This window comes from Anastrepha ludens, chromosome X, assembly GCF_028408465.1.
Source record: "Anastrepha ludens isolate Willacy chromosome X, idAnaLude1.1, whole genome shotgun sequence".
Lineage (NCBI taxonomy): Eukaryota > Metazoa > Arthropoda > Insecta > Diptera > Tephritidae > Anastrepha > Anastrepha ludens.
This window is the reverse complement of record NC_071503.1, coordinates 83,685,332-83,711,962: the sequence shown is the minus strand read 5'-3', so window position 1 is coordinate 83,711,962 and position 26,631 is coordinate 83,685,332. Positions and strand designations below refer to the sequence as shown.

Genomic DNA, 26,631 nt, shown 5'->3' with positions numbered 1-26,631 from the left:
TATATGAAGAAAATATTAAAAAAAAATTTTTTTTTTTGTTAAAAACCTTCCCCTAGTGGATCCCTATAATATGAAAAAAGAACGAATAAAATTGGCCTCGTTTCGGCCCAAAAAATTGCGTCTTTATCAGGAACAATATAAGTATCATTTTTTTGTTTGCTATTTGCATTTTTTATATCGTTTTAAAACTACTTCTTTTTGTTCCGCTTACGCTTTTTGTCAGTAGCATGAATACCCTTCTTTCGTGTTATGCAAACGCGACAAAACCAGTCCTCGTTATCTTTTGGCGCAATGGATATTCCCACACATATCCTGAAATGTGCGATAGAAATATATTAATTGATATCTACAAAACATACAGCACATACCAATGGTACCATGCATCGCAACCGTCACAGCCAATCATAGGAGAACCATCATCTACTTTGCCACATGCCGGGCAGATCCACACACGATTACCCTCAGCATCCTTATAATTAATGTTATTCAACAACTTTTCTACTGATATCGATTTTACTTTATTTACTTACAATATAAGATGATGGACGGCTTGTTTCTGAAATTAACGGCACTGGATTTTGAGACTCGGTAGAGGACAATGATCGTGTTGTGCCAGCAATTGTATTTGCCAACAACCCTCCATCTGCTTTACTACTGAATCCTAAGTGTTCTTGAGCCGTCGCAGACTGTAATAGTTGCTGCGGAAGTAAGACGGAACTGGCAGATATTGTTCCACCAGATGACCATGGACTAGGTGGAGGTACAATGGAACGTATGGTCGGATTAATTGGTGAAATTACTGTGCTGACATTAATCTCGGTAAGAGGGTCTAAAGTGTTATTAGGATTACTACCACTGGGAGGTATTGAGTCGAGTTGATTAGAATTTAATAAGGATGTTGTTACAGTTTCAGCTGTTGGAAAAAAAAGTAATTAAAAGTGACTTTACAAATTTAGAGGTAATACTAACAAATATTAAACTTTTGCTTCGGCGGTCGAGTAACAAGTGGTGAAATTCTTGCCAATTCCGGCGATGGCTCCCTCTTTTTACCAAGCTCTTTTGAAGCAACAGTAGTTGCACTAGACAAATTCCTTTGTACAGTGTCATTAAACTGAGAAGGTGATGGTACGCTACCAAGTTTAAGAGTTAATTTAGGTACGAATGATGTCGCTGAACTTGCTACACTTGTTGTCGGCGTTAAATTTGGCAAAGTACTTCCTATGGAAAAAATGGTATTTGGTTTCTCAACTCTGCAGATATCAGAAGCATCAATAACCGGAGTTATAGCCGCTTGCTCAACGGCATCAGTGAGTAGCTAAATAAGATTTTTTTTATATCTATTAATACATCACAATCTTATTATTATTATTATTTATTAATCATTAAAACTAAATTACAAAATTAATATCAAAGCACTAGTTACCAGGGCTTTTATCTATGTAACAGTTTCAAGAAATATTATACTTATAATATCACGAATTTCCACTTTATTATTAAAACAAAAAAAAGTATCAGCGAACGGGCAGTACGAAACTATAAAACTAATATGGAATTGAAATTGAGCACTTAATTCATATATTTTTTGTAGCTAGCTGTAATATAGCTCGAATAAAACACTTTCCTTAAATTTATTTATTACGTTTATATTATTTTATTAAAATAATTGGTAAACTGAAATATTACTCATTTCTAGGAGCAATTCCGCAACAACGTGGATTATATTCAGTCATGGACCCCTAATAAATTTTTTTCCAATTTTTACTTTCCTATGAGAGCGAAATATTTTTTGCGTTGTTAATAAATTATTTCCCAATTTTTATTTTTCATGTTGTCTTATAAAACATGTAAGTGGTTTTTATTATTTACCAACGAATACTTTTCACATTGCTTCAAAAAGATTAACAAAATTTTTTTAACTAACGGCATCAACAAATTGGTCGAGAGATGGCGAGAGGTTGTAAGTAGCAACAGCGAATATATAATCGATTCAGTTATTGAAATAATTATTGTTTTTGGTTTAAATAAAAGTAATCGGTAAAACGCTACGAACTTATTCCCCAACCTAATATTATAAACGTTTAGTGAGTCGTCTGGACTATACAGCAGATGCCATAGAACCTCTCATTAAGCTCTTGAAGCTTCTGACACGTTGGAAATCGGTTGTAGGAGTTAATTTTCCGCCCAATGGAAGTAGGTTGAGGGGCTACTTTTTTTTCTAATGTCCCCAAACATCTAACAGCGCCCGATAGGAAGTAGGTTGTGGCGGATAATTCGCTTTCAATGCCACTAAGCCTTCGTGGCAGTTAATTCGCTATTGCCGAACCGCAATTTGCCCAATATATTATTCGGTTGATGTTCTCGTCTCCGTCCGTCAGAGAATTACAGTCGTCAGTTCAGTCCAAAAGGGTATTTTGGGAAAATTTGTGTTGCACCCACATATCGACCTTCTTCTTGAGACCATCACTGACTGTTGAAACCACCAAATAACTTTGCAATATTTCCAGCGTTCACTGTCAATATATATATAATCGACGCTTACGCCTTTTTTGGGTGTTAGCTTAGCTCTTCCTCCCATTTGTGGTCTGCGGCTTAATGTTGTTTCACAAATGGAGGGACCTACAGTTTTTTAATGAGGAGCTTTTTCATGGCACAAATACATTCGGAGGTTTGTCATTGTCTGTGACGCTCCAACCCATTCGGCTACGGTGGCCGTTGCCAAAATAACATATAAGTATAAAAAAAACGCTATATAGTCCACCCTCATTCCAAGTATTTGTACAGTTAAGGTTGATGTGAAAGCCATATATTTTGGTTTTTCGCAGTGAAACAATGAGTTTTGTAAGCAAATTTCTGGTTCGTGGGCCACCTATCCTGCCTAATAATATGAATTCACATGAACAAATTAAATCAATGTAAAAAATAGTTTACCCTTACCCTAACGTTTAATAAGGCAACGCAAAAACTCAAAATTTTAAAGTAATCCTTATCAAGAACGTCATCCAGTAACTGTTGCTAAGCTAACAACTAATATTAATAATTCTTATTCACTGGTTTATATACAATAACATATTATGTACAGTATTGTTTTAATAGGAATATACAAAAATTCTGTGAAGAGCGATTGGTATTTGCATAAAAAATTATTTATTTAAGCAAATTGCGTACCTGTTTATATTTTTTCTTCTTTTCTTTTTTTAATTTTTTTAACAAATCTTTATTCATCAGTCGTTGCTCTTCACCGCCTAGCAAAGCTTCCTTCAATTTGTCTTTATATACCGTGTCATTTTTAAGCAGAAATTTCTCTGGGCATTCTACACGTTCTTTATTCTTTGACTTCTTATCCTTTTTCTTTTTTACCTTATCGTCTTTAAGTTTTTTTAACCTCTTATGCTCTTTTTTCTTTTTGTGAAGTTCTGTATTCGTACATAAAATTCCATTTCCATCTATATTTGCTGACAATGAATTTTCAAATGTTTTTGGAGGCGGAAAATCTTTCTTGAGTAAAGCGAAAGGTGTCGCTACTGTCGCTGTTAAACTAGTTGAAGGTATAGTTTTTGAAGAATACGCTGATCCAGTTGATATTAACGGTATTAAATCGGCCCCACCTGCCAATTTACCGACTCCCCCTTTTTCAGCGTTAAAAAGCTCAATTGAAGATAAGTCCGCTGTTGGATTTGGATAAATGTCTTTAGTGCTTTTCGAGTATTTAGTGGCCTTTTTTGATTTTTTCGGATCCTGCGAATTAAAATTTAGATCGCTTGTTGAATCTTTCGCAGTGTCATTACACACTGGCAAAAATAAGTCCTCCACATGGGGAAAATTTAATGGAGGAGTTGTTAACTGATGTTGGTTTTGATTTAACTTTTTGGAAAGTAGTTCACTCGAAGTATTAAACACCGATCGTAGTGGATACTCGACGGAGTCGTCAGAGAGTTCAATTGGGTCATCATTATTTAGTATACGTACAGAAGCAGAAGATGCTGCTAAAGTTTTATTAGGTGATGCATTTTGAAAATATATGTCGCCGACCAAAGATGAGTTTTCAGTTTTTGGTTTAGGAGATTTAATACTATTTCTTTCATTTGATTTCTGACCTTCGCCTGGGTTCAACGACGAATGCATATCAGGTGTGCTCCAGTTATCAAAATTCTTTAATATCCTATCACCGATTGCAGATGGTTGCTGAGGTTTAAAAATATTTGGACTATCTCTTTCAAGTTTTGTGATACTGGCTTTAGACTCATGCGACATTAGTTTCATTGATTCTGGCACAAAAGGAGGTACATTGCAGTAGCTACGTTCTCCGCTTGGTTGCGACAGAAGCAAATCTAGTGATTTTCTGGTGCTTTCTGACTCTATGGAATGCAAGATTAAATTCGTTTGATAAATAAAACAATATAAATTCAATTAGAAATTAAAAGGTTGTTTTGTAATAAGCCCGACTTCCATTTTGAAATAGACATACTCTTATTTGCTGAACTCAAAAGATACACTTACCTGCATTTGTTACTTTATCGACGCAGTGATGCTTAAAACTCGGAATAGGTAAATGAAATGCTGCTGGCAAACGTGGAAAGAGTAAATTTTGTGCAGTAGTGGGTATCAAACCAGGCCCCGTTGGGAAGGGGCAAAGCTTAAGCAAACTAGGTACTCTTCCTATTCCAGACGTAGGCATAAACATATTTGGATGCAAACCAGAAATTAAACTTGAATTAGTTTGATTGGCAGGAGGCATCTGGTGAGCTGATCGCTTTTTGCTAGTAGGCGATTTGTATGTAGGTGCAAGTTTAGCAGGAATTACTTTACCAACTTCTTTATCCGTTTCCATCAAGGTTTCATTAAACGCTTCTAGCGGTTGTAAAACAGTATCCATGCGCATCAGTTTCTTATTTATAGTGTTAACTTCTTCCTTTGTTGGAACTCCAGCTTCTTCTTTTAATATGTTTTTTTCACTCGTCGACATATTCAAGGGTTGATTTTTCACTTTATTTTTTTTGCGCTCTTTTCGGTATTCTTTGACATTTGTGGACAAATTTCTGGGAACTATGCCTTCTACATGTGGTAAATTTAGAATATTATCCTCTTTTCTAGTGCAGAGTTCCATTCTGTTAGACATAAAATTCGCAGTTTCTAAATTCCCAAGCGGAAATGGATATGCGTGTTTGGCAGATTTTAGCCTTTTAATTTTCTTTAACTGCGCCATTTGACTTGGGTTATTAGGTGATACCACCGCTTGTCTCAGCGAATTTTTGCTTCCTGGCTTACGACCTCGCTTTTTAGGTTTATTAACTTCGTCAAGCTGCGGTGGTGAATTATTCAATACACAAGGCATCATAACCTCTGAGAAGCTACTACTATTAATATTACTTGCCAAATCTATAGCACTACCATGATCACAGTTAATAGGCATGTTTGGAGATTTTTCCAATCCCTCAGGAGAAACCGAATTCGTATCGCCAGACGTCAAGCGATTCAATAATGTTGGAGATGGCGTTATAGTGGTTCCGCAAGGCAAATTGATAAATTGGCCCTCATTCCCACCATAAATCTGGGCCGAAGCCATGCAATTCGTATTTGGAGATAATGGTTTTTGAGGTTTCTGCTTAGAAATTTTCTTAAAGATATTTAGTTTATTTTTATCTAGTTCTGCTGACAATTTCATTCCTGGAAATGCTTTCTTATCATGACCCAGAGACACATTTACAGGTATTTGCACATTATCAAGAACGCCATCATGGATGAGATTGGAAACAGCATCAAAACGGTTATCTTTCATCAAAGTTTTCGGAAGGGCCACTGATGAGATAAGTGCCAATTCTGGTTTTGATACACAAGTTTGAGCTGTGGAATTTGTAACTAGTGGCGGAGGTAAACATTCTTTCATAGATGGAGTAGCACTGTTGCTTTTAGTAGTCGATAATAAAGGTAAACATAGCTTCTTTTCATCCAGCTTTGCTAAGCCCTCTGGCTTATTTGACTGGACGTTGTTTTTGTGTCTATTCAATAATTTTTTCTGATACTTTGACTGTTTTTTAAGAAACTTTTCCATTTTTAGCCGCTGAAAAATGGCGTCACAATAGTCAGGTGCGGAGTCCATTCCTGTCTTAAGCATTTTTTGTAAGATTTTCTTATTTCTCCGTTGGGTTTTTTCGGAACTATGCATGCCGGCTGAAATCAAGCCAGGTTCAGAAGCTTGAAGATCTGGGCGATTAAATTTGGCTGCCAAAGGATTTGACAGGTTTTGTGTATTCTTCTTTTTAGCCTTTTTAAGCAATTTTGATGCAAGTGTCGGCGCTTGTAAGGTATGTTGGGTTAAATGATTTGGCACAGCCTTCTTTGGTGCAGTTGGGTTCACTACCTCGGATGCTGCAACATTTTTATTAACAAGGGGGTACTTTGTTAGGAATGTGTTGCTATTAGAGACACCGGGAATTGGTGGTTTACCAGCATTGATGGGTACTTTTGTAGGCTGGGCAGAAAACGAGACGCCGATACTACTCAGATCTATAGAAGCACTTGTACTATTATTACGGGGTTTATGTTCTATTATCAGATTTTCATCGGCAACTGGAGCCGGAGGTGGAGAAGGTGGAGGCGGAGGCGGAGCATCTAAACCAAGTAGTTTTTCTGCAACTGAATGAAGTTAACAACATATACAGTAAAAAAACATATACGTAAACGTACCGATAAATTTTGGAACTATTGTATCGGGAAGTTTTCCTTCAATAGCAGGAGATATAAAGCCACCTGTGGTCATAACGACACTGCTAATTTCTCTAGTGGGACGTCCTTCCTCGTCATATGAATGACATGAACTTATTGTTGTCTTCAAGCAGATTGGCGAGGGCTCAGAAGGCACACTCTCTTTAAGCTCACCAAGCCGTTTTATTGAACCAGAAGCAGTTGCTACCGTATACCCACAGCCAGTTAGATACTGATCAGGTTTAGTGTAAACTTTTTGATTAATGTCCGTAATTGTTCCAGCATTTTCCCAATATTTATCGTGACGATAGGAAAATGAAGAGTATGATTGCATATAATGTGCAGATAGCAGACTGCCAGAATCTGAAGGTAACATGGGTGGAAGATATTCATATATATGCACCGGGCGAGTAAGAACTTCTGTACTTCCAGGTTTTAAAAAATTCAAATTTGTGTTTTTATGGGCTGGAAATTTTGGAATTTCTACAGCTAAAGACACTGGCTGAACACAATTAACATAATCTAATAACTCGTGCACATTAATATTTAAATTGTTTAATGCGAGATATATGTCACTAAAATTTGCTTCAGTCCGATTATCTGAAAAATAAATACGCAATCTGATAAATCACAATACAAAAACTTTTTTTATGTTTTAGAAGCACATAAAATAAGCCACAATTTTACACACACAGTCTATTATAATTTCCTCTTCTCTTAATATTTTTCTATAGCAGCCTGTTCCAACGATACGGAATGATTCGGGGTTTTCCCGATCAAGGGCTGCCTAAATTGACTGAACCTCATCCCTCCTCTATCGTAATTATAGCAGCTCCGAGTAGGAGCGTTAGTCTTCTCCTAATACTGCTTTTAAGGCTGGCATTGAGCCCCACCCTGTACTCGAAGTTTATTTCTGCTGCGTTTGCATTAGGAGGGCATGGAGTGGACCACGCGGTTTGTACAGATTACCATCACGCTCACCTAGCCGCAACGGCTTCTAATTTGCATGATGCGCCGTTACCCTTCGCTACTGAAAAGCTTCAGCTGCCTCGTGAGACACGCGTACCTTTGGCTCAATTATATTCTGGATATTGTACCAGGATGAAATCCTGTTTATCCAGAATTGACCCCGACACACTCAATATATGTCCGGCATGGGAAGGTACTCCGCATGGTACCCTCTTAAAACCACTAATCTAATACCTCTCTCCCTTTGGACACAGCTCGTTGAAATAGCAGGTTTGCTGGGCCTACCTACAGAAGACGAACTGCCACAACAATAATAAAAATGATAACATTGATAATAATAATAATAATGATAACAGTAATGACAACAATAATAATAACAATTTTTTTTGCAGCTGTCGCTGCAGTACATACTGTACATACCAGCTTGCATAGACTCCTTGAAACCGATTGCGGATTACTTCAGAGTGGCGATCAAATTTTCTGTTTTTTCATCGGAAGTATATTTTCCCCAAACCGCTTTCACACATTTCCTCGCTGCTTACAATATCCACCAGATATTCACAATACGCCGTTAACAATGTCAGCCTTGAAGTGCAACGGAGATTCTGGCTTCTTTCAAAGTACTATAGGGTGGGCCATATAAAATTTGCTTTTTGAATCGGCTATAAAAAAAAACTAATCAATATTTTTTCAAACTTTTTTTTTATTTTAGAGATTGAACATTGTCATTTATGAATGAAAAATAATATCGTTCAAATGACTGCCACGACTGGCTTTACAGTAGGCCATTCGATCAACCCAATTTTTAAGCACATTTTCGATTGTTTGGGCTCCAATTGCATGAATGGCAACTTCGATTTCGTGTTTTAAAACATTCGTCTCTGGATGGTTCTAATATCATTTGTCCTTAATGGCCCCCACAAAAAATAATCCAACGGGCTTAAATCACAGCTCCGAGGTGGCCAATTGGTATCGGAATTTCGGCTGATTATTCGGTTTTCAAAAACGGTAGCCAAAAGTTCGAGTGTAACTTTGGCAGTGAGACAAGTTGCACCGTCCTGTTGAAACCAAATGTCGTCCATGTCATCCTCTTCAATTTTTGAAAACAACTCGTTGGGCATGTCATGGTAACGCTCGTTATTTACTGTAACCGCAGCTCCTCGCTCATTTTCGAAAAAAATGGCCCGATGATGCCGCCAGACCAAAAACCGCACCAAACAGTGATTCGTTGTGGCTGCATTTGCTTCTCTACAGTAACGTGTAGATTTTCTGAGCCCCAAATCCGACAATTTTGCTTATTGACGTAGCCACCGATGTGAAATGGATTTTTTTTTTCAAATTTCTCACAGTTTGAGTAGAAGACTCACCACTTTGGAAATAGTTTTCAATATTTCCCAATTTCGTTCAAGCGTATAGTGTCCCATTTCGTAAATGTCAAACCTTTAAGTAAATTATGAACACATTTGACATGTCATTTGTGTTACCATTCTCAAAAAAATATGTGGTTCAAAAAGCAAACGCTAGGCCATTGGGTAGTAAAGTAATCTCTCGACGAACAAAACTAAAACTGTATAAGGCTCCCATCATGACCGTCCGAACGGGATGGCGAGTATCGTACACAATGAGACAATAAGCTGCATGAGTTTTACGACAACATAGATACAGCGTAGCGAATAAAGATCCAGCGGCTTCGTTGGCTTGGCCATACTGTCCGAATAGAAACAAAGCGTATTTGTATTTGCCGCCGCCGTAGCCGAATGGGTTGGTGAGTGAATACCTTTCGGAATTCACAGAGAGAACGTAGGTTCGAATCTCGGTGAAACCCCAAAATTAAGAAAAATATTTTTCTAATAGCTGTCGCCCCTCGGCAGGCAGTGGCAAACCTCCGACTGTATTTCTGCCATGAAAATGCTCATCATAAAAAATATCTGCCGTTCGGAGTCGGCTTAAAACCGTAGGTCCCTCCATTTGTGGAACAACATCAAGATGCACACCACAAATAGGAGAGGGAGCTCGGCCAAATACCCAAAGAGGGTGTACGCGCCAATTATATATATATATATTTGAACAGGTTACCATACCAATTTCTTGTGGGATGCTCTTCTTAGTTAAGAGTATTAGCTCCGTTTTCTCTGTGGCCAATTTGAGGCCACGTGAATCTAGCCACGTTTTTTGTCCATATCACAACTTTGTTAAGTTTTCTGCGATTATCATCAGTGTTTGGTACTGTGATGACTGCGGCGATATCGTTTGCATATCCGATTAGAAAAGTACTGCTGGGCTTTTCTACACTGAGTATCTCGTTATAACTAAAGACCTCTTTTTTTCGACAAGCGTTTCCGTTGCCTTAAATTACATGTGTTTGTAAGATAATGAGTTATACCAGTTTAATGAGGTGTAACCGTACTCGCTAGCGGCGAATCTTACTCGAGAACTTTTTTGTTGCTTTCACATGCAAATTTTTTGTCAAGTTAATTGAGTATAGAGATAGCGAGCAGAGAAGTTTCGAATATAAGGCGCTTTAATGTTCCAAAAGTCGGGACCGAGAATTCAATCTTGTGCCGCTTCGGATGAGACGGCTGTACATCAAAAGCCGTCTGGGGTTTGATAAACGAGTTTGCGATCTCGCAAGTAATTCCTCATGATGTGATGTAAATATCCCGCAATTCGGAACTCATACATATATTATATATATCATATGTTGAAAGCGTTTCTTACATGTAAAGTGGCATGCAGCACTATGCTTCTGGATTGAATGCTGCCCTGTTGCGCTGCTCCTATGTTGGTTTTGTCGGTTTCAATTGTTGTAGACTCTTTGCGACTAAAGTCATACTCTCTTGTGGATAGTCCTTCAGAATTATCAGCGGCCAGTCGAGGTTTAATCAGTCTGTAGTCGCATTTTTGCGATTTCCTTGAGGACTTCTATAGGTACTATACTCGGTCCTGGTCCGTTATTGTTATTAAGTGTGATGGCAGCTTAAAGTTCTTCTCTGGTGAATAGTGGAGGCTCTTGGCCACGTTTTTTGATCTTAAGTGCCTTTTTCGATTCCGTGGCTTGAAAAATGCTCTTTTACGATATAATCCATCGTGCTCGAAATAAATTCCCGTGTAGATACTCTTGCACCCAGTTTCTTCCTCACAATCCCGTATCCCGGTCTCGAGAGGTCCTTGTTTACCTCTTCTCGGTGTTTCTCGGAGTCGGCAATGCTTCACTGCAGGCTTGTTTAATGCAAAGCGTTTCTGCTCTCACCACTTCTGCGCCGCTTTTTCGGGTTGTGTTTCCGAAGCCAATATGCATCAACGGTAGCTATTAGCACTTCGCGGTTGAGCATTGACACGTTCCACTTGCAGATACCACCTTCACTTGTATTCGCACCGGGTGTTCCTTTATGTTTATCTTTGTTTTTTTATAAATATAAATCTATATATATTTATATTGCTCACTGATTATAATAATGTCCGTGTCTGCAGTCCGTTTGCGGTTTCGCTTCTGTGCATGTTAGCCCAGCCGGTTAGGGAAGGAATATATCAGTGGATGTTGTTGCTGTTTTAGCAGCATAAACATTACCCATACATTTGGGGTAATGCTGCTGGAGTGACAGCCTTTGGCCGAATATAAACCCGCGTCCTTCCGGTAAGGTAGAAGGGACTGTCCTGGTAACGTGGAACCAACTGCAAAAGGTTGAAACTCGTACTTGATTTCAATAAGGTTACAATTACCAGTAACCTGCAATTGGTGCATTAAATCGCGCGTGTATTTGTACAGCCGTTCCTACAGTTTACGGTATAAGGTTATTCGCGTAATTGTGGAAGCTCAAGCACCACTAAGACGATTGGTTGGTGCATGAGGTGGTCAGTAAATTGGCATTCGAAACGCGTAAGCATAGGGACTCTTCCCTCGTTAGTGATGAACTTCCATCCTTTGAACTGTGAACCACATTTTTAGATATAAAATGTAGGTTGCTATCGATGCATTCTTCTATCCGAAACAATTAAGGTCAAAACTACATCAGTCGACTTGCTTGACAATTGTGTTCCATAGGTACAAAATTTACGGTAGTGAAAATTTCGAGAGGATTGGAGGATGGTTCCATGTGTAGAAGTCCACGCAAGTGGGGGAAAGTTACTGATCGCCATTCACTTGGGAATGGCCAGGACGATTCTTCTGCATATGGTTCAAGCAGCTCACAACGGCCGGGATTAGCCCACGTATCCTCTGGTTAGCTTCCGAACACCCGTTCGGGAGTGAGCTAACGTGAGAAGGCGAAACATTCCAGGATAGCTGGTTGTGCGTTGGGTTTGGGACCCGCCACTTAAAAATCCCCCCCCAATGAAAAGTTTGAAAAAGCCTCGGATGAGACCTCCCTATACTGATGACGACCCCTGCAAACGAAATAAGGAATATGATTTGAGGGCATGCACCTGGAATGTCCGGTCCCTTAATGGGGAAGGTGCCTCTGCCCGGCTGGTTGATGTCCTCGTGAGAGTAAAGGCTGACATCACTGCCATCCAAGAGATGCGATGGACGGGGCAAGGTAAGAAAACCATAGGACCTTGCGACGTCTACTACAGCTGCCATGTAAAGGAGCGCAAATTCGGTGTCGGATTTGTTGTGGGAGAGAGACTTCGTCGCCAAGTACTGTCGTTCACTCCGGTGGACGAGCGTCTCGCAACAATCCGCATCAAAGCCCGTTTTTTTAACATATCGCTAATTTGCGCCCACGCCCCGACGGAAGAGAAGGACGATGCGACCAAAGATTCTTTCTATGAGCGCCTGGAACGCTCCTATGAGCGCTGCCCCCGCCACGACATAAAAATCGTGCTTGGCGACTTCAACGCCAGGGTGGGCAAGGAGGGAATTTTTGGTCCCACAGTCGGAAAATTCAGCCTGCACAACGAAACATCCGGTAACGGACAGAGGCTGATCGACTTCGCCGGGGCCCGAAACATGGTAGTCTGCAGCATCAGATTCCAGCATAAGAAGATTCACCAAGCCACCTGGCTGTCTGTATTAGATGTACGTACGATCCGAGGACCCAACATCGACTCGGATCACTACCTTGTTGCAGCCAAACTGCGCACACGCCTCTGTGCAGCAAAAAACGTGCATCTACCTACGCAAAGAATGTTCGACATCGAAAAGCTGCAATCACAACAGACAGCCAGAAGATTCGCCACTCGACTCTCACTCCTGCTCTCGGAGAGCACTGCCCAACAAACCGGCATGCGCGAGCAATGGAGCAACATCTCTCGTTCCCTACGTACCGCCGCCGAAGAAGAAATCGGATTCCGGCGAGCCCGAAAAAACAATTGGTACGACGAGGAATGTCATGCTGCCGCAGAAAGAAAGGATGCCGCCTATAGAGCCACGCTGCGATCGGGTGCAACGCGAGCCATGTGGGATCGCTACAGAGAGCTGAAAAAGGAAGAGAGACGTATTATCCGAAAGAAGAAACGAGAGGCCGAAATACGTGAGTGCGAAGAGCTTGAGATGCTGGCCAACAGGAACAACGCCCGAAAATTCTACCAGAAAGTTTGGCGGCTTACAGAAGGTTTTAAGATCGGGGCGTTTTCCTGTAAGAACAAAGACGGCGAACTGGTGACTGACGTACAGAGCAATCTTAAATTATGGAGGGAACACTTCTCGAACTTATTAAACAGTGACAGCTGCGCATGTCACCGAGAAAGTGAAGATCCCGATACCCCAATCGTTGACGACGGAATTGTCGTTCCGCTGCCCGATCATGACGAGGTGAGAATAGCGATAACGCGGCTAAAGAACAACAAAGCCGCGGGCGCCGACGGACTGCCGGGAGAGCTATTCAAACATGGCGGCGAGGAGCTGGTAAGGTGCATGCATCAGCTTCTATGCAAAATATGGTCGGATGAAAGCATGCCTGTCGATTGGAATTTAAGTGTACTCTGCCCAATCCATAAGAAGGGCGATCCTGCAATTTGTGCCAATTACCGCGGGATTAGTCTTCTAAATATCGCCTATAAGGTTCTAGCGAGCGTATTGTGTGAAAGGCTGAAGCCCACCGTCAACCAACTGATTGGGCCTTATCAGTGTGGCTTCAGACCTGGAAGGTCTACCATCGACCAAATATTCTCAATACGCCAAATCTTGGAAAAGACCCATGAAAGGAGAATCGACACACACCATCTTTTCGTCGACTTCAAAGCTGCATTCGACAGTACGGAAAGGAGTTACCTGTATGCCGCGATGTCTGAATTTGGTATCCCCGCAAAACTAATACGGCTATGTAAGATGACGTTGCTCAACACCAGCAGCGCCGTCAGAATTGGGAAGGACCTCTCCGAGCTGTTTGATACCAAACGAGGTTTCAGACAGGGTGACTCGCTGTCGTGTGACTTCTTTAACCTGATGTTGGAGAGCATCGTACGAGCCGCAGAACTTAATCGCTCAGGCACAATTTTTTATAAGAGCGTACAATTGTTGGCGTATGCCGATGATATTGACATGATCGGCCTTAACAACCGCGCTGTTAGTTCTGCCTTCTCCAAACTGGACAAAGAGGCAAAGCGAATGGGTCTGGTGGTGAACGAGGACAAAACGAAGTACCTCCTGTCTTCAAACAAACAGTCGGCGCACTCGCGTATCGGCACCCACGTCACTGTAGACAGTTATAATTTCGAGGTTGTAAAAGACTTCGTCTATTTAGGAACCAGCATTAACACCGATAACAATGTCAGCCTTGAAATCCAACGTAGAATCTCTCTTGCCAACAAGTGCTACTTTGGACTAAGTAGGCAACTGAGCAGTAAAGTCCTCTCTCGACGAACAAAACTAACACTCAACAAGACTCTCATCATGCCCGTCCTAACGTATGGCGCAGAAGCGTGGACGATGACAACATCCGATGAAGCGACGCTTGGAGTGTTCGAGAGAAAGATTCTGCGTAAGATTTTTGGACCTTTGCACGTTGGCAATGGCGAATATCGCAGACGATGGAACGATGAGCTGTATGAGCTTTACGACGACATAGACATAGCGCAGCGAATAAGGATCCAGCGGCTACGTTGGCTGGGTCATGCTGTCCTAATGGATATAAGCGCTCCGGCTTTGAAAGTATTTGATGCGGTACCAACTGGTGGTAGCAGTGGTGCCTCTTAGCACGAGAAAGAAACGACTGGCGCGCTTTGTTAAACTCGGCCAAAATCGCGTAAGCGGTTATAGCGCCAATTAAGAAGAAGAAGAAAATTTCGAGAGTTGGACTTATGCGATCTAGACTTGAATAGATCTACATTTTGCAAATTTAAAAAGATCTTAAGCTGCCATGACTGGATGGAATCTTCCCAGCCATGCTCCAAAAGGTAAACCATCTTGTGGTACTATGGTTATGAACGATATTCAGGGGATGCCTGAGGTTCAGCTACGTTCCTGTATTGTGGAGAGAAGCGAGAGTTGTGTTTATTCCAAAAGCAGGAAAAAGCAACCCTCTATACTCAAAGGAATACAGGCCCATTAGTCTGACCTCATTTCTCCTGAAAACGTTAGAGAAGATTCTAGATACATACATTAGAGACACAATTGCGCCGGATGAATTATCCAAGGCGCAGCATGCTTACACTAAAGGCAGATCTACTGAAACTGCACTTCACTCACTTGTACTAAACATAGAAAAGGCGTTAGAGTATAAGGAGTATGCTCCAGGAGTATTTCTAGGTATATCAGGGGCCTTTAACAACGTGACAAAAGATGCTATTTTAAATAGCATAGAGTCACTTAATGTGCAACCCGCGGTTCATCTATGGATAAGGCAGCTATTAACTAGCAGAAAGATAAGAGCGGAGTGGAACGATGCGAGCGTCACCAAATATGCATGCAGAGGTACTCCGCAAGGTGGGGTACTATCGCCGCTATTATGGTTACTAGTAGCAAATGAAATTCTTAAGAAACTTGACAGAGGGGCACCTAAACTAGTGGCATATGCCGATGACATAGCTATAGTAGTTACGGGAAAGTACCTGGACACCATCAGTAATGTGATGAACAGCACTCTCAAAACGATACACCAATGGGCATCTCGCGCAGGGCTAGGGATAAACGCGGGAAAAACGGACATGGTACTTTTTACCAGGAAGTACAAAGTTCCGGCGTGGAACCTCCCGAAGCTAGGCAACAACGAACTACTTCTCAAAGATTATGCGAGGTACCTCGGAGTAATACTGGACAGCAAATTGCTGTGGAAGCACAACGTTGAGGAGAGGGTGAAAAAGGCCAGTAATGCGTTGTACGCATGTAAAAGAATGCTGGGCGTTACTTGGGGTCTATCACCCTCTCTGATGCATTGGTGCTACACAGCAGTGGTCAGACCGATATTGCTGAATGGAACCTTAGTATGGTGGACTGCGACAAGAAAACGGACATACTCAATGCCACTGGAAAGGATTCAACGACTCGCTGCTCTGTGCATAACAGGAGCGATGAAGACCACTCCAACGGCGGCGCTGGAAATGATACTCAGCATGCCACCTATTGACCTCATGGCGGAAATCCTGGCTGCGAAATCCGCGAGGAGGCTAATGGTTGCGGGGGTATTCACCTGCAGAACCTTTGGTCACAGCTCAATAGGAAAGTGGAGCTCAGGTGGCACGGACTACATGACTCCGTACTTCAATTGGGAAAGAAGGTTTCGCACTACAATCGAAGAGGAGGGATGGTACAAAGGCATGAAGCCTGGCCATAGAACTTTTCACATCTATACAGACGGCTCGAAAACTCCAGACGGAGTGGGAGCGGGTATTTACTGCTCAAAACTAGGAATAAGGCAGCCTATCAAGCTGCCAGACCACAGCAGTATTTTCCAAGTGGAAGTTTTTGCTGTGGGGAAGGCCGCGGAGCTAGCCTACACTAGAACAAGAAAGAACTCAACAATTAATATATACGTGGATAGTCAAGCAGCAATAAGAGCAATAAGCTCATATTGTATTAAGTCCAAAAATGTTCGACGGAGCAGGGAGGCCATAGAAAGGCTAGCCGGAAACAGTAGGCGGCATATCTATTGGGTACCTGGTCACAAAGGCATTATGGGGAACGAAATAATAGATGAGATAGCAAAAAGTGCTGTGAGACTACAATTTGAACAAGAGAACGACATACCAAAACCGCTAAACACAATATACAACGAAATGGACGACCACATGAAAAGGCAAGTGGAAGCTAGGTGGACTAACTTGACCACATGCAAAACAGCAAAAGTCATGTGTAGAACTAACGACAAAAAACTTACTAGATTCGTACTTAGCTCTCGCGAAAGAAATGCAGAACTATCATAGGTATGCTAACAGGTCACAATCTATTGGCTGCACACGCGTACAAGATAGGGATTGCTAACACGGACAAATGCAGAAAATGCAGAGAGGATGTTGAGGAGACTTTAGAACACCTTATGTGCGTTTGTCCGGCATTATTAAAAAGGGGACTAAGATGCCTGAGAGCCCCACTGTTTGAGGGTCTGGAAGACGTCTCAAAAGCGGAGCTCCCAGCCCTACTTAGATTCGCCAAAAGCGCTGACATCCTACATGATATCTACTTTAGGTATTCATAGAGGTCGGTGTCCATCTGGTATCGCTGGGACCAAAAGGTCTATGCGTGGCTTATTGCCAACCAGACTAACCTAACCTAACCTAAGCTGCCATGACTTTAATATGAATCTTAAAATTCGTTTTGTGAAGTGTTATGTGTGGTCTGTGCTCTTATATGGCACGTAATGTTGGACACTCAAGGTTTCTGACATGAACAGACTCGGGGCCTTCGAAATGTGGACCGATCTGGTTTCTAACTTAGAGGTTCTACGACGAATTAATGGAGAACGTGACCTTCTACAAACAATAAAACGTCGGAAGACAGCTTATCTTGAACATATCATGACAAACACCAAATACCACATGTTGCAATTAATACTCGAAAGAAAAATTGAAGGGAAACGATGCGTTGGCCGGAAGCAGTTATCATGGTTACGAAGTACAAGGCAATGGACGGGCATATACAATATTGCAGAATAATGGGATGCAGCTAAAAATAGAGATATTTATAAAAAATTTGTAAATAATATAAATTAATAAGTTTTGAATAATGTTAAGATAGTTAAGAAGCAAAAAGCAATAAAACACTGTATGATCGCTGTACATTCGTAAACGAATGAGTAATACAGAAGAAGAGGACTTATACGCAGCAAAATCGCAGTTCGTGAGACAGGCACGTATATGTTTAAACTGATGAAGCTCAGTTCACTATACCTAAAGACCGGTGTAACAGTACTTAGACTTGCCGCGTGTGCAAACAATGTCATCACAGCCTTTGCACGGTACTGTGCCTGTAACGACTGTTACCACAGTGAGTCATTACGTCAGGAAAGCGTTCCGTCCGTTCTTCGCTGCTGACATAGCACGTCAGGTTAACGCAAACGTCTTTGAATCTCGAGCGAGCGCCGCCACTGCACGCGTATCTTCATGATTAAACTCCAGCTCCAATCCACCCGTCTCAGTAGAAGTTGTGCTGTTATCTACCGCATTAGTGAAGGCAATCGATTGCTGCGATATGATCGCACGCTATTTTATGACCGAGGCGCGTGTGTACCGCTTGGGCCTGCCGCGAATATCATCCGAAGTGTACGATGATGTACACTTCGCATATCACTGGAATGGGGCAGCGCAAGGAGGACGAGATCAATCAATACTTCACTGTCAAGACGATACTTTGTCGCAAATCCAAGGCTTGCTTTTAGATGATTCACGGTTTATGGAACCTGGGCGTATCGACATAGTGGTTGGTTTGGATCAACTTATCTGTACAAAATTTCGCAAGTGTCCATTTGACACCCACATGACCGTGGACATAAGTGGACTCTGTTTCGAAGCGTGAATGGATCTGAGCCTGCTATGCCACGCTTACAGTCGCTGTACTATGATATTCAACTAGATCGACCGTTGATAAGGTTGTAGGAGTTAGAGGAAGCGCCACTTTGAAACAACGAACCGAAGGGAACCTAATGGACGGTTCTTCGTCGAGTTGCCGCTGGCCGATGTAGCCCCAGGACTACAACGCTACGACTACGACTACGCTTACACTACAACGAATTCATGAATGAACTCTTAGACATGAACCATATGCACTCTGTGAATTAAACGTAACTTGCCCCACAATCCCATTTTTAAGCAGAATAGTTTCACGACCAAACTGAGGGTAGTATGCAACGCGTACGCGTTACTCGCTGAATGACATATTATCTGTAGGACCTCAACTGCAGCAAGACTTTTACACAAGCTTGCTTCGTCTGCGTATCCTCAAAGCATGCCGAACTCCAACAGATCCAAGATTTTCGCATGGTTTGCGTGACGTACGGAGTGGCAGCTGCATCTCATCTGGCTGTCCGATTGCTTCAACAGACGGCAAGGTATTCGTTGTAGCAACATAAACATTTGCCATACATATGAGGGAAATGTTGGTGAAGTGACTGTCCTTGGCCGAATATAAATCCGGGTCGTTCCGATTACGTAGAAGTGACTATAGTGGGAACGCAAGACATTTGTTGAAAGGTTGAACTAGGAGCGTTAATGGCACGTTCCAGGACTTCTACATGGATCATCTGCTTACTATTGTATATAGTAAAGAACTTCGATTGGTGCAGCAAATGGTCTCCGAAATAGTGAGGAAATCGGAGTTTCAACTTCAAAAGTGCATTATATAATATCAACTGTTACAACAACATAATATTATCGACGATAAGGATGTTCATGCTTTAGGTCTTTCCTGAAACAGAGAGAAAGACTATTTCACGCTCCCCATTAATGTGAGGAAACTACATGTACATTTGACCAAGCTCACATTTCTATCGAACGCAAGTACGCTCTTCTATCCTCTGGGGCTCCTTACTACCGCAACTATAAACTTGTAGTACCAGCTGTGCGTTGATTCGGACGTGTTTTAATTTCGATCCGTATTAATAATAGCTTTTCTACTGTGTTTTGTATGCAATACTGCTTAAAAGAGACAGAGACTCACCCATAGCAATTGCAAGTGTTACAAACATAACTACAAACTATTTCTTGCTAATAAACAAACTAAGAAATAAAAATAAAAAAAATAAATAAAAACAAAGTGTACAAGCAAATTATCAGAAGGCAAGATGAGTGTGCGGCACTCTCCCACGCGGAGAGGAAAGCAACCCGCGAGTGAGCCTGTAACAAAAACAATAACTTTTGAAACTGTGAGTACTCCGGCAATTACGCGCGCGAACTCAATGCAAAAGAAAACAAACGAAATAGAAACAGCCCTCTCTATTAACGCTGCAGGATTACCGCAAAGCGTAGGGAGCGTCAACCTTCAAGCTCAGCCGTTTAATGGCAGCTTCACAACGTGCGTGAGCACAAACGGAATGCCAACAACAACCACAACTAACTCATCATCAACAACGACATCAATTCTGTACACTAGTACTGCAACAACAACCGTATCAAACAAACCATTGCTTGCCATCTCCCCACCTTCTTATGTACAACCTCACGCTTTAAATGAGCAGCCTCCCATAAAGAGATCACGAAACTCACCTATAAAGTCCTCAACTTTGTCAACCACCAACAATAAACAAAAAATAACAACGAACTTAAGAAAAAGCAAATTACCAAACTACTGGCTGAGCGGCGATACAAAGACCACAAACAAATTTGCAACTCTTGCTATTGAGGACGAAAATGAAAACAGCGAAACAAATACACAAGCGAACAGTGGCCAGAACTCTGTTTCTAATGCTCAAAATTTAAATAGTGATAAAAATAAAAATATTAATAATAAACCACCACCAATATACAATATGTGCAAGGTGTGGAATGCATCAAGACCATAAAAAAAGATTTAAGTGCAATAGCAAACAGCAATTTTGTCCTAAAAATCCTAAGAAATAATGAAGTACGAGTACAAGCAAATGACTTAGGAACGTACACTCAAATACATCAAATGCTAAAACAAAAAGGAACAAAACTGCATACTTTCAAACCAAAAAATGAGAGGGGGTTTAAAGTATTATTACGCAACATACATCCTTCTGTGGACCAGGAAGAAATAAAGAGTGAATTAAGAGAAAAAGGTCATAAAGTCACAAATATATTTAATATAACACAAAGAACAACAAAAAAACCATTACCACTATTTTTTATTCAACTGGAAACAAATACTAATAACAAAGACATTTACAACATAGACAAATTAATGCACTGCATCGTATCGTTTGAGGCGCCACATCATAAACGGATAATTGCACAATGCACGAAATGTCAGAAGTATGGGCATACAAAGAATTATTGCACAAGAGACTCAGTATGTGTAAAATGTACAGGAAAACATTTAACAAGTGAATGCAACAATCCAACCATTCAAGTGAAATGCGCACTGTGTGGAGGTAATCATACCGCCAATTACAAAGGCTGCGAAATTCGAGCCATAAAAATTCAACGATTCCCATTACGCAAAAAGAGAGTCATAAGAAACCAAAACACAAACATCACAAAATCCACAGTAATACCAGGTATAAGTTTTGCTGATGCAATAGCCTCACCAAATCCACAGGTAATAGAACCAGAACTAACTATTAAACCTCAAAACAACAAAGATATTGATGAACTCAAAGACATGATAAAAACTTTAATCACCCAAATGACTAATATGATGAACATAATTACAATGGTAATAAATAGCTCGAATGGACGAAAATGATAACACAAAAATTCTTATCTGGAATGCAAATGGACTAACTCGGCAATATTTAGAGCTGAAGCGGTTTTTAATTGACAGAAAAATTGATATTGCGTTAATTGCAGAAACACATTTCACAGACAAAAGTTATTTAACATTTCCCGGATACAAATTATATGCAACTAATCATCCCGATGGAAAAGCTTATGGAGGAACAGCCATTATCATCAAAACAAACATAAAGCATACTGAACGACTGCCCTATGTGTCACCTCACATCCAAGCAACGTCTATACAAATTGTTGACAACAATGGGCCCATATCAATATCTTCTATCTACTGTCCACCACGACACTTGATAAAGACTGATCAATATAATGATTACTTTAACACATTAGACAACAGATTCCTGACTGGGGTTCAAGGTTGACTAATAAAAAAGGTATATATTTAATTTACGCAATCCATAAAAAAAATTGCAGGTTTATAAGATTTAATTGACTTCTCAAGCTTAAACCAAGTTATGAACTATCTTCTGACCATTCGCCGATAATACTTAATATACATCAAAAATTGACCCTATAGAGATAACACCCCAAATATTTACAAAGAGGACTGACTGGGATGAGTATCGAAAACTCATCTCCCAAAAACTCATTCTAAGTACACCTTTGAAAACACCACTTGACCTTGAGCGTAGCATCATACATTTTAACGACATAGTTATTGACGCAGGATTCAGATTCACACCGCAGCAAAAATATAGCGCACAAAACACTTCAAATGACATTTCTATTAAGAAGCAAATCAAGGAAAAAAGAAAATTGAGCAAAAGATGGCAAACAACCAGATCTCCTGCAGACAAACAGAGGTTAAACTTAGCTACAAAACATTTGAAGGCTTGTTTATGTGACATAAAAATAAGGAAATTGAAAAATATCTAAAAAATTTAACTCCTACACATGACACAAATTATTTCTTGTGGAAATATACAAAAAAACTTAAAAACCAGATAAAGCATCAACCCCCACTAAGAAAAGATGACAACACATGGGCTTTTACAAATGATGAAAAAGCAGCGACATTGGGAGATTATTTTGAAAATGTCCTATCGAACGATGAACATAAACAAATTGACACGATTAGTAATGTTAATACTGATACCATCACAAAAATAAGAAAAACAAGCACACAAGAAGTGATAGTATGCATCAAAACTCGAATTAAACATAAAAAAGCACCCGGATATGATATGCTGACAGGCAAAGCACTTACGGAGCTACCAATTGAGGCTTACCTATTTCTTAGAAATGTATTTAATGCAATGTTTCGCTTACAATACTTCCCAAAAGTATGAAGTCATTGCGCTACCAAAACCGGGTAAAAACCCAACAGCCTTAACTTCATATCGACCTATAAGTCTACTTCCGATTATATCTAAAATTGCAGAAAAACTTTTACATGACAGAATTACCCCAATACTTGACACGAACAACATCATTCCAAATCATCAATTCGGTTTTCGAAAAAAACACTCAACTATCCAACAAATACATCGAGTTACACAAAAAATAATTTCAGACATGGAAAATAAACGAAACTGCGTTGCTGTATTTTTGGACGTCGCAAAAGCTTTTGACCAAGTTTGGCACAAAGGCCTCTTGTATAAAATTAGGACAGTATTATCACTCGACTATTATTTAATTATCAAGAGCTACCTTACTGACCGATGCTTCTACATTAAATACAATGACAAATACTCACATATACATCCAATAACAGCAGGAGTTCCTCAAGGCAGCGTTCTAGGACCACTGTTATATGTCTTATTCACCTCTGACATACCACTACCAGACGAAACTAATTCTACTGTAGCAACATTCGCAGACGACACAATTTTATTGTCATCTGACAAAAACCGCTCAACCGCAACAACAAAATTACAGATGTACACCAACAATGTAAAGAAGTGGTTTGGCAAATGGAGTTTAAAAGTAAACGAGGACAAATCTGTACAAGTAATATTTACGACAAGAACAGAGAATGCTGCTATGCCGATTAAGCTCAACAATAAAAATATACAAATTGAAACATCTGCAAAATATCTTGGAATCCATCTGGACTCAAAACTAACTTGGAAAGATCATATCAAAAAGAAAATAAAACAAATAAAGGAAAAATTTCGACAATTGCATTGGCTAATAGGCAAAAATTCTAAGCTCAATATTTCCAACAAACTTTTAGTATACAAGGCGGTCATTAAACCAATCTGGACCTACGGATTTCAAGTGTGGGGAACTGAAAAAAGAACTCACATAAACAAAGTACAGTGACAACAATAAAAAATCTTCCGTATAATAACAATGTCCGACAGGTACACAAAAAATGATGACATCCATATTACGTTCAATATACCATTAATCGACGAAGAAATAAAAGCGATATCAACAAGGTATTTTAACGAAATAAACCAGCACAAAAATAGAGAAGTCAATACGCTCTCACAACTTGAAAGAAGAACTTTACGACGTCTGAAGAGAAACCGACCAATTGACCTATTAAATTAAATATTAATTCTCGTATGCTAAAATAACTGTTCTATATAAAATGTAATTCTTTTCCTAAAAAGTAATCGCTGTATTCGTCTTGGCACTGGCCATGATGAAATATATTTAATAATTTTCCTAACTAATTGCTAAAAAATGTACTAGATGTCTGTATGACAGATGTATGATTAATGTAGGAATAATAAAAAAAAAAACTATAAACTTAAGGATGTGGTTACAAGACGTATTGCGCACTAAAGGAGGTTGGGATGATATCATCCCTGAGTATACTCCAACGCAGTGGTTTGAACAGCTCAAAGAACTGTAGCAGCTGGCACACTTGAAGGTGAATGGTTAGCTTGGTGTGGAGGTAGCTAGGTCATTTACACAATTGCACGTGTTCACTGACGCGCCCAAGTGCGCTTACGGCACAGTTCTATACGCAAAGCGAAGGTAACATTAGTATGTTGCTAATTTCATCGAAGACCAAGGTGGCAGCGCTTAAATCAACAAGGTTGTCACGTCTTAAACTGTGCGCCGCGCATCATGCCGATAAGCGAATCGTGCTGCACTGCTTGTCTGATCTCCGCTACTCGCTTTACGCTTGGACTGACTCTACTAGAATATTGGCATGGCTTCAAGCTCACCCAGCAGATGGATGACCACCACGTCGTTGACATTCAGGAAGAAATGCCCTCCGAGTGTTGGAACCACGTACGTTCTGAACAGAATCCTGCAGACTGCGTTTCAAGAGGTATAACCCCTCCCGAATTATTACGTTATCAACTGTAGTCTATTTTCTTGGTCCTATTTTCTTGAGAAGCACTGAAAAATTGTAGAAGCAGAAGTCATCAAAGGAACATGCGACAGAGCTGGGCATTCAAAGTATCATTCGTGCCCATGTGACTAATTCTAGCGATCACTGGTCTATGATGATGAAATTCTCATCGTATTCCGAGCCATCTCCTACGTACTACATTTTTTTACCAACCTTCGAGTTAGAGAGAAGTGCGCTTATTTGAACCACCTGTGACTCGCGCAACCTACGCACGATGCTTTACTCGTACCGCTATCAATTTCGCGGGACCTCACCTGTACAAGTTCACCCAAGAAAGAGAAACTAAGGCCAACAAGGGTTACATCTGCTCGTTTAAACTGTCGCGATGCACGTCGAATTTGTTGGCGACCTATTAGCGTCAACATTCCTTAGTGCGTTTAAAAGTTTCACAAATCGCACAGGCTGAATGAATCCAACCCTGGGCCAGAGGTATTCTATTGCTCCCTTTCCCTCCTGCTCCAACCCCTTGACAACAGTCAAATGCAGTTCTTGCAATGGCTGGTGCCACTTTTAGAGGTGCTCTGGCCTGCGCACCGCCCGTGTAACGACTATACTCCCCGAGGAGTTTCAAGCTCCTCCAACTCAACTGTAACGAGCTCATGCCCGTGTGGAGTTGCCTGATTTCCCATCGGGCGCGACAGAGGTGGTGGATAGGGAAGCCCTGGCATAATAATAGTGGCCTTCCCAGCTGGGTTAGGTTCCACCACTCGTGTGATGACTCAAAGTTGGCATAGAATCAGGGCGCCATCCACGAACCAAACTGGCTAGGGAGGAGTCCGAAAAGGTAATGGAAAACGATGGATTAATTACTCCAGGTGGAATTCACACAAGTGGCGATCCACCCGCTTCGGCGGCAGGGGAATGGGCTCTGGAGGCCCCAACCATTACCCAAGTCTCTCAGCTCTATCAGCGAAAGCGCATCCTGGAGGAGACGGGGATTGCTATCGCAATGCCCTCTTCTTCAGAGACGGAAAAACACTTCCCGGTTTCGGAGGGCCTGAGTTGCGAGGCGGCTTCGGTGGCGGCTTGACCTCCCAAAGATACCGGGAAATCGAAGAGCGTGGCAAGAGGGGAAAGGAGAGAGCGGCGGGCAAGGCTCATGCGGGAGAAATCCTCATGCGGCTCTGTCGGCCCTTCGGCGCCTGTGTCCTCCAAAAGGCCTCGATCGGCGGAAGTCACACCAACAGAGGCCAACGGGTCCTCGGTGGGCACTGGCGCTCATAAATTGTTTTGCTCTATACGTAAGCGGAGGAAGACGGTGGCTGAAAGCAGCACACCTCCCTGCCCTGAGGCTGATATCCGCGCCACGAAACCCCCAGGTATGAGCGTGTGTGGCGGGCGATGCTTCTGCTGGGACGCGGTCTAACCGCCGCCTCGACAACAAGTCCAACCCAGCTGTCTGCCCGGCGAAAATTTCGTCAGCGGAGGATGGCGAACTGGATCTTCGCCCGAGCACATCCAAGGGTGTGGCCAAGCCATCTTATAGCGAGAAGGCTGCTGGCCCACGACCTGTGGCTGTGATCGGAAAACTGGGGCATGACCAACAGCTGACTGATGCAGAAATTAAATTCTGCAAAAGCCGGCTGGAGCGTTGGGTTGTTGCCTCCGGTCCTAAAGCCAACGCGAAGGGCTATGAAACAAAGGACGGCACCATAAGGGTGACGTGCGCGTCTCTGGCCAACTTTGAGAGGATCAGGACCGCTGTCAATAACGTGCCCCCTATGGGGACCACACGCTTCGCGGTCTACAGCGAGGAGAGTGTATCCTTCAGGAAAGCCATCTGCTGGATTTCGGATTCCGATCTGTCCACAGCGGATATCCTGCCCTGAATCCTGCGTGACCAGAATCCGGGCATAAATACG

The 26,631-nt window shown here is 41.4% G+C and overlaps 1 protein-coding gene across 6 annotated transcripts in view; it reads right to left on the bottom strand.

The window, feature by feature from the left end:
* Window positions 1-86: 86 nt before the first annotated feature.
* LOC128869592 (transcription initiation factor TFIID subunit 3-like) overlaps window positions 87-26,631 on the bottom strand; it is a 48,556-nt gene continuing 22,011 nt past the window's right edge. For 2 of the 6 annotated variants that reach the window (XM_054112160.1, XM_054112161.1), the window contains exons 4-10: window positions 6,685-7,302; window positions 4,498-6,633; window positions 3,166-4,355; window positions 970-1,315; window positions 531-913; window positions 369-469; window positions 87-312 (exon numbers count right to left, since the gene is read on the bottom strand). In XM_054112160.1, coding sequence (XP_053968135.1) covers window positions 189-312; window positions 369-469; window positions 531-913; window positions 970-1,315; window positions 3,166-4,355; window positions 4,498-6,633; window positions 6,685-7,302 — 4,898 coding nt within the window. In that variant the 3' untranslated portion in view covers window positions 87-188. Of the gene's footprint in view, window positions 313-368; window positions 470-530; window positions 914-969; window positions 1,316-3,165; window positions 4,356-4,497; window positions 6,634-6,684; window positions 7,303-8,091; window positions 8,334-26,631 lie in introns of those variants that run through there. The other 4 variants (XM_054112163.1, XM_054112164.1, XM_054112162.1 and 1 more) reach the window with 4 other exon arrangements.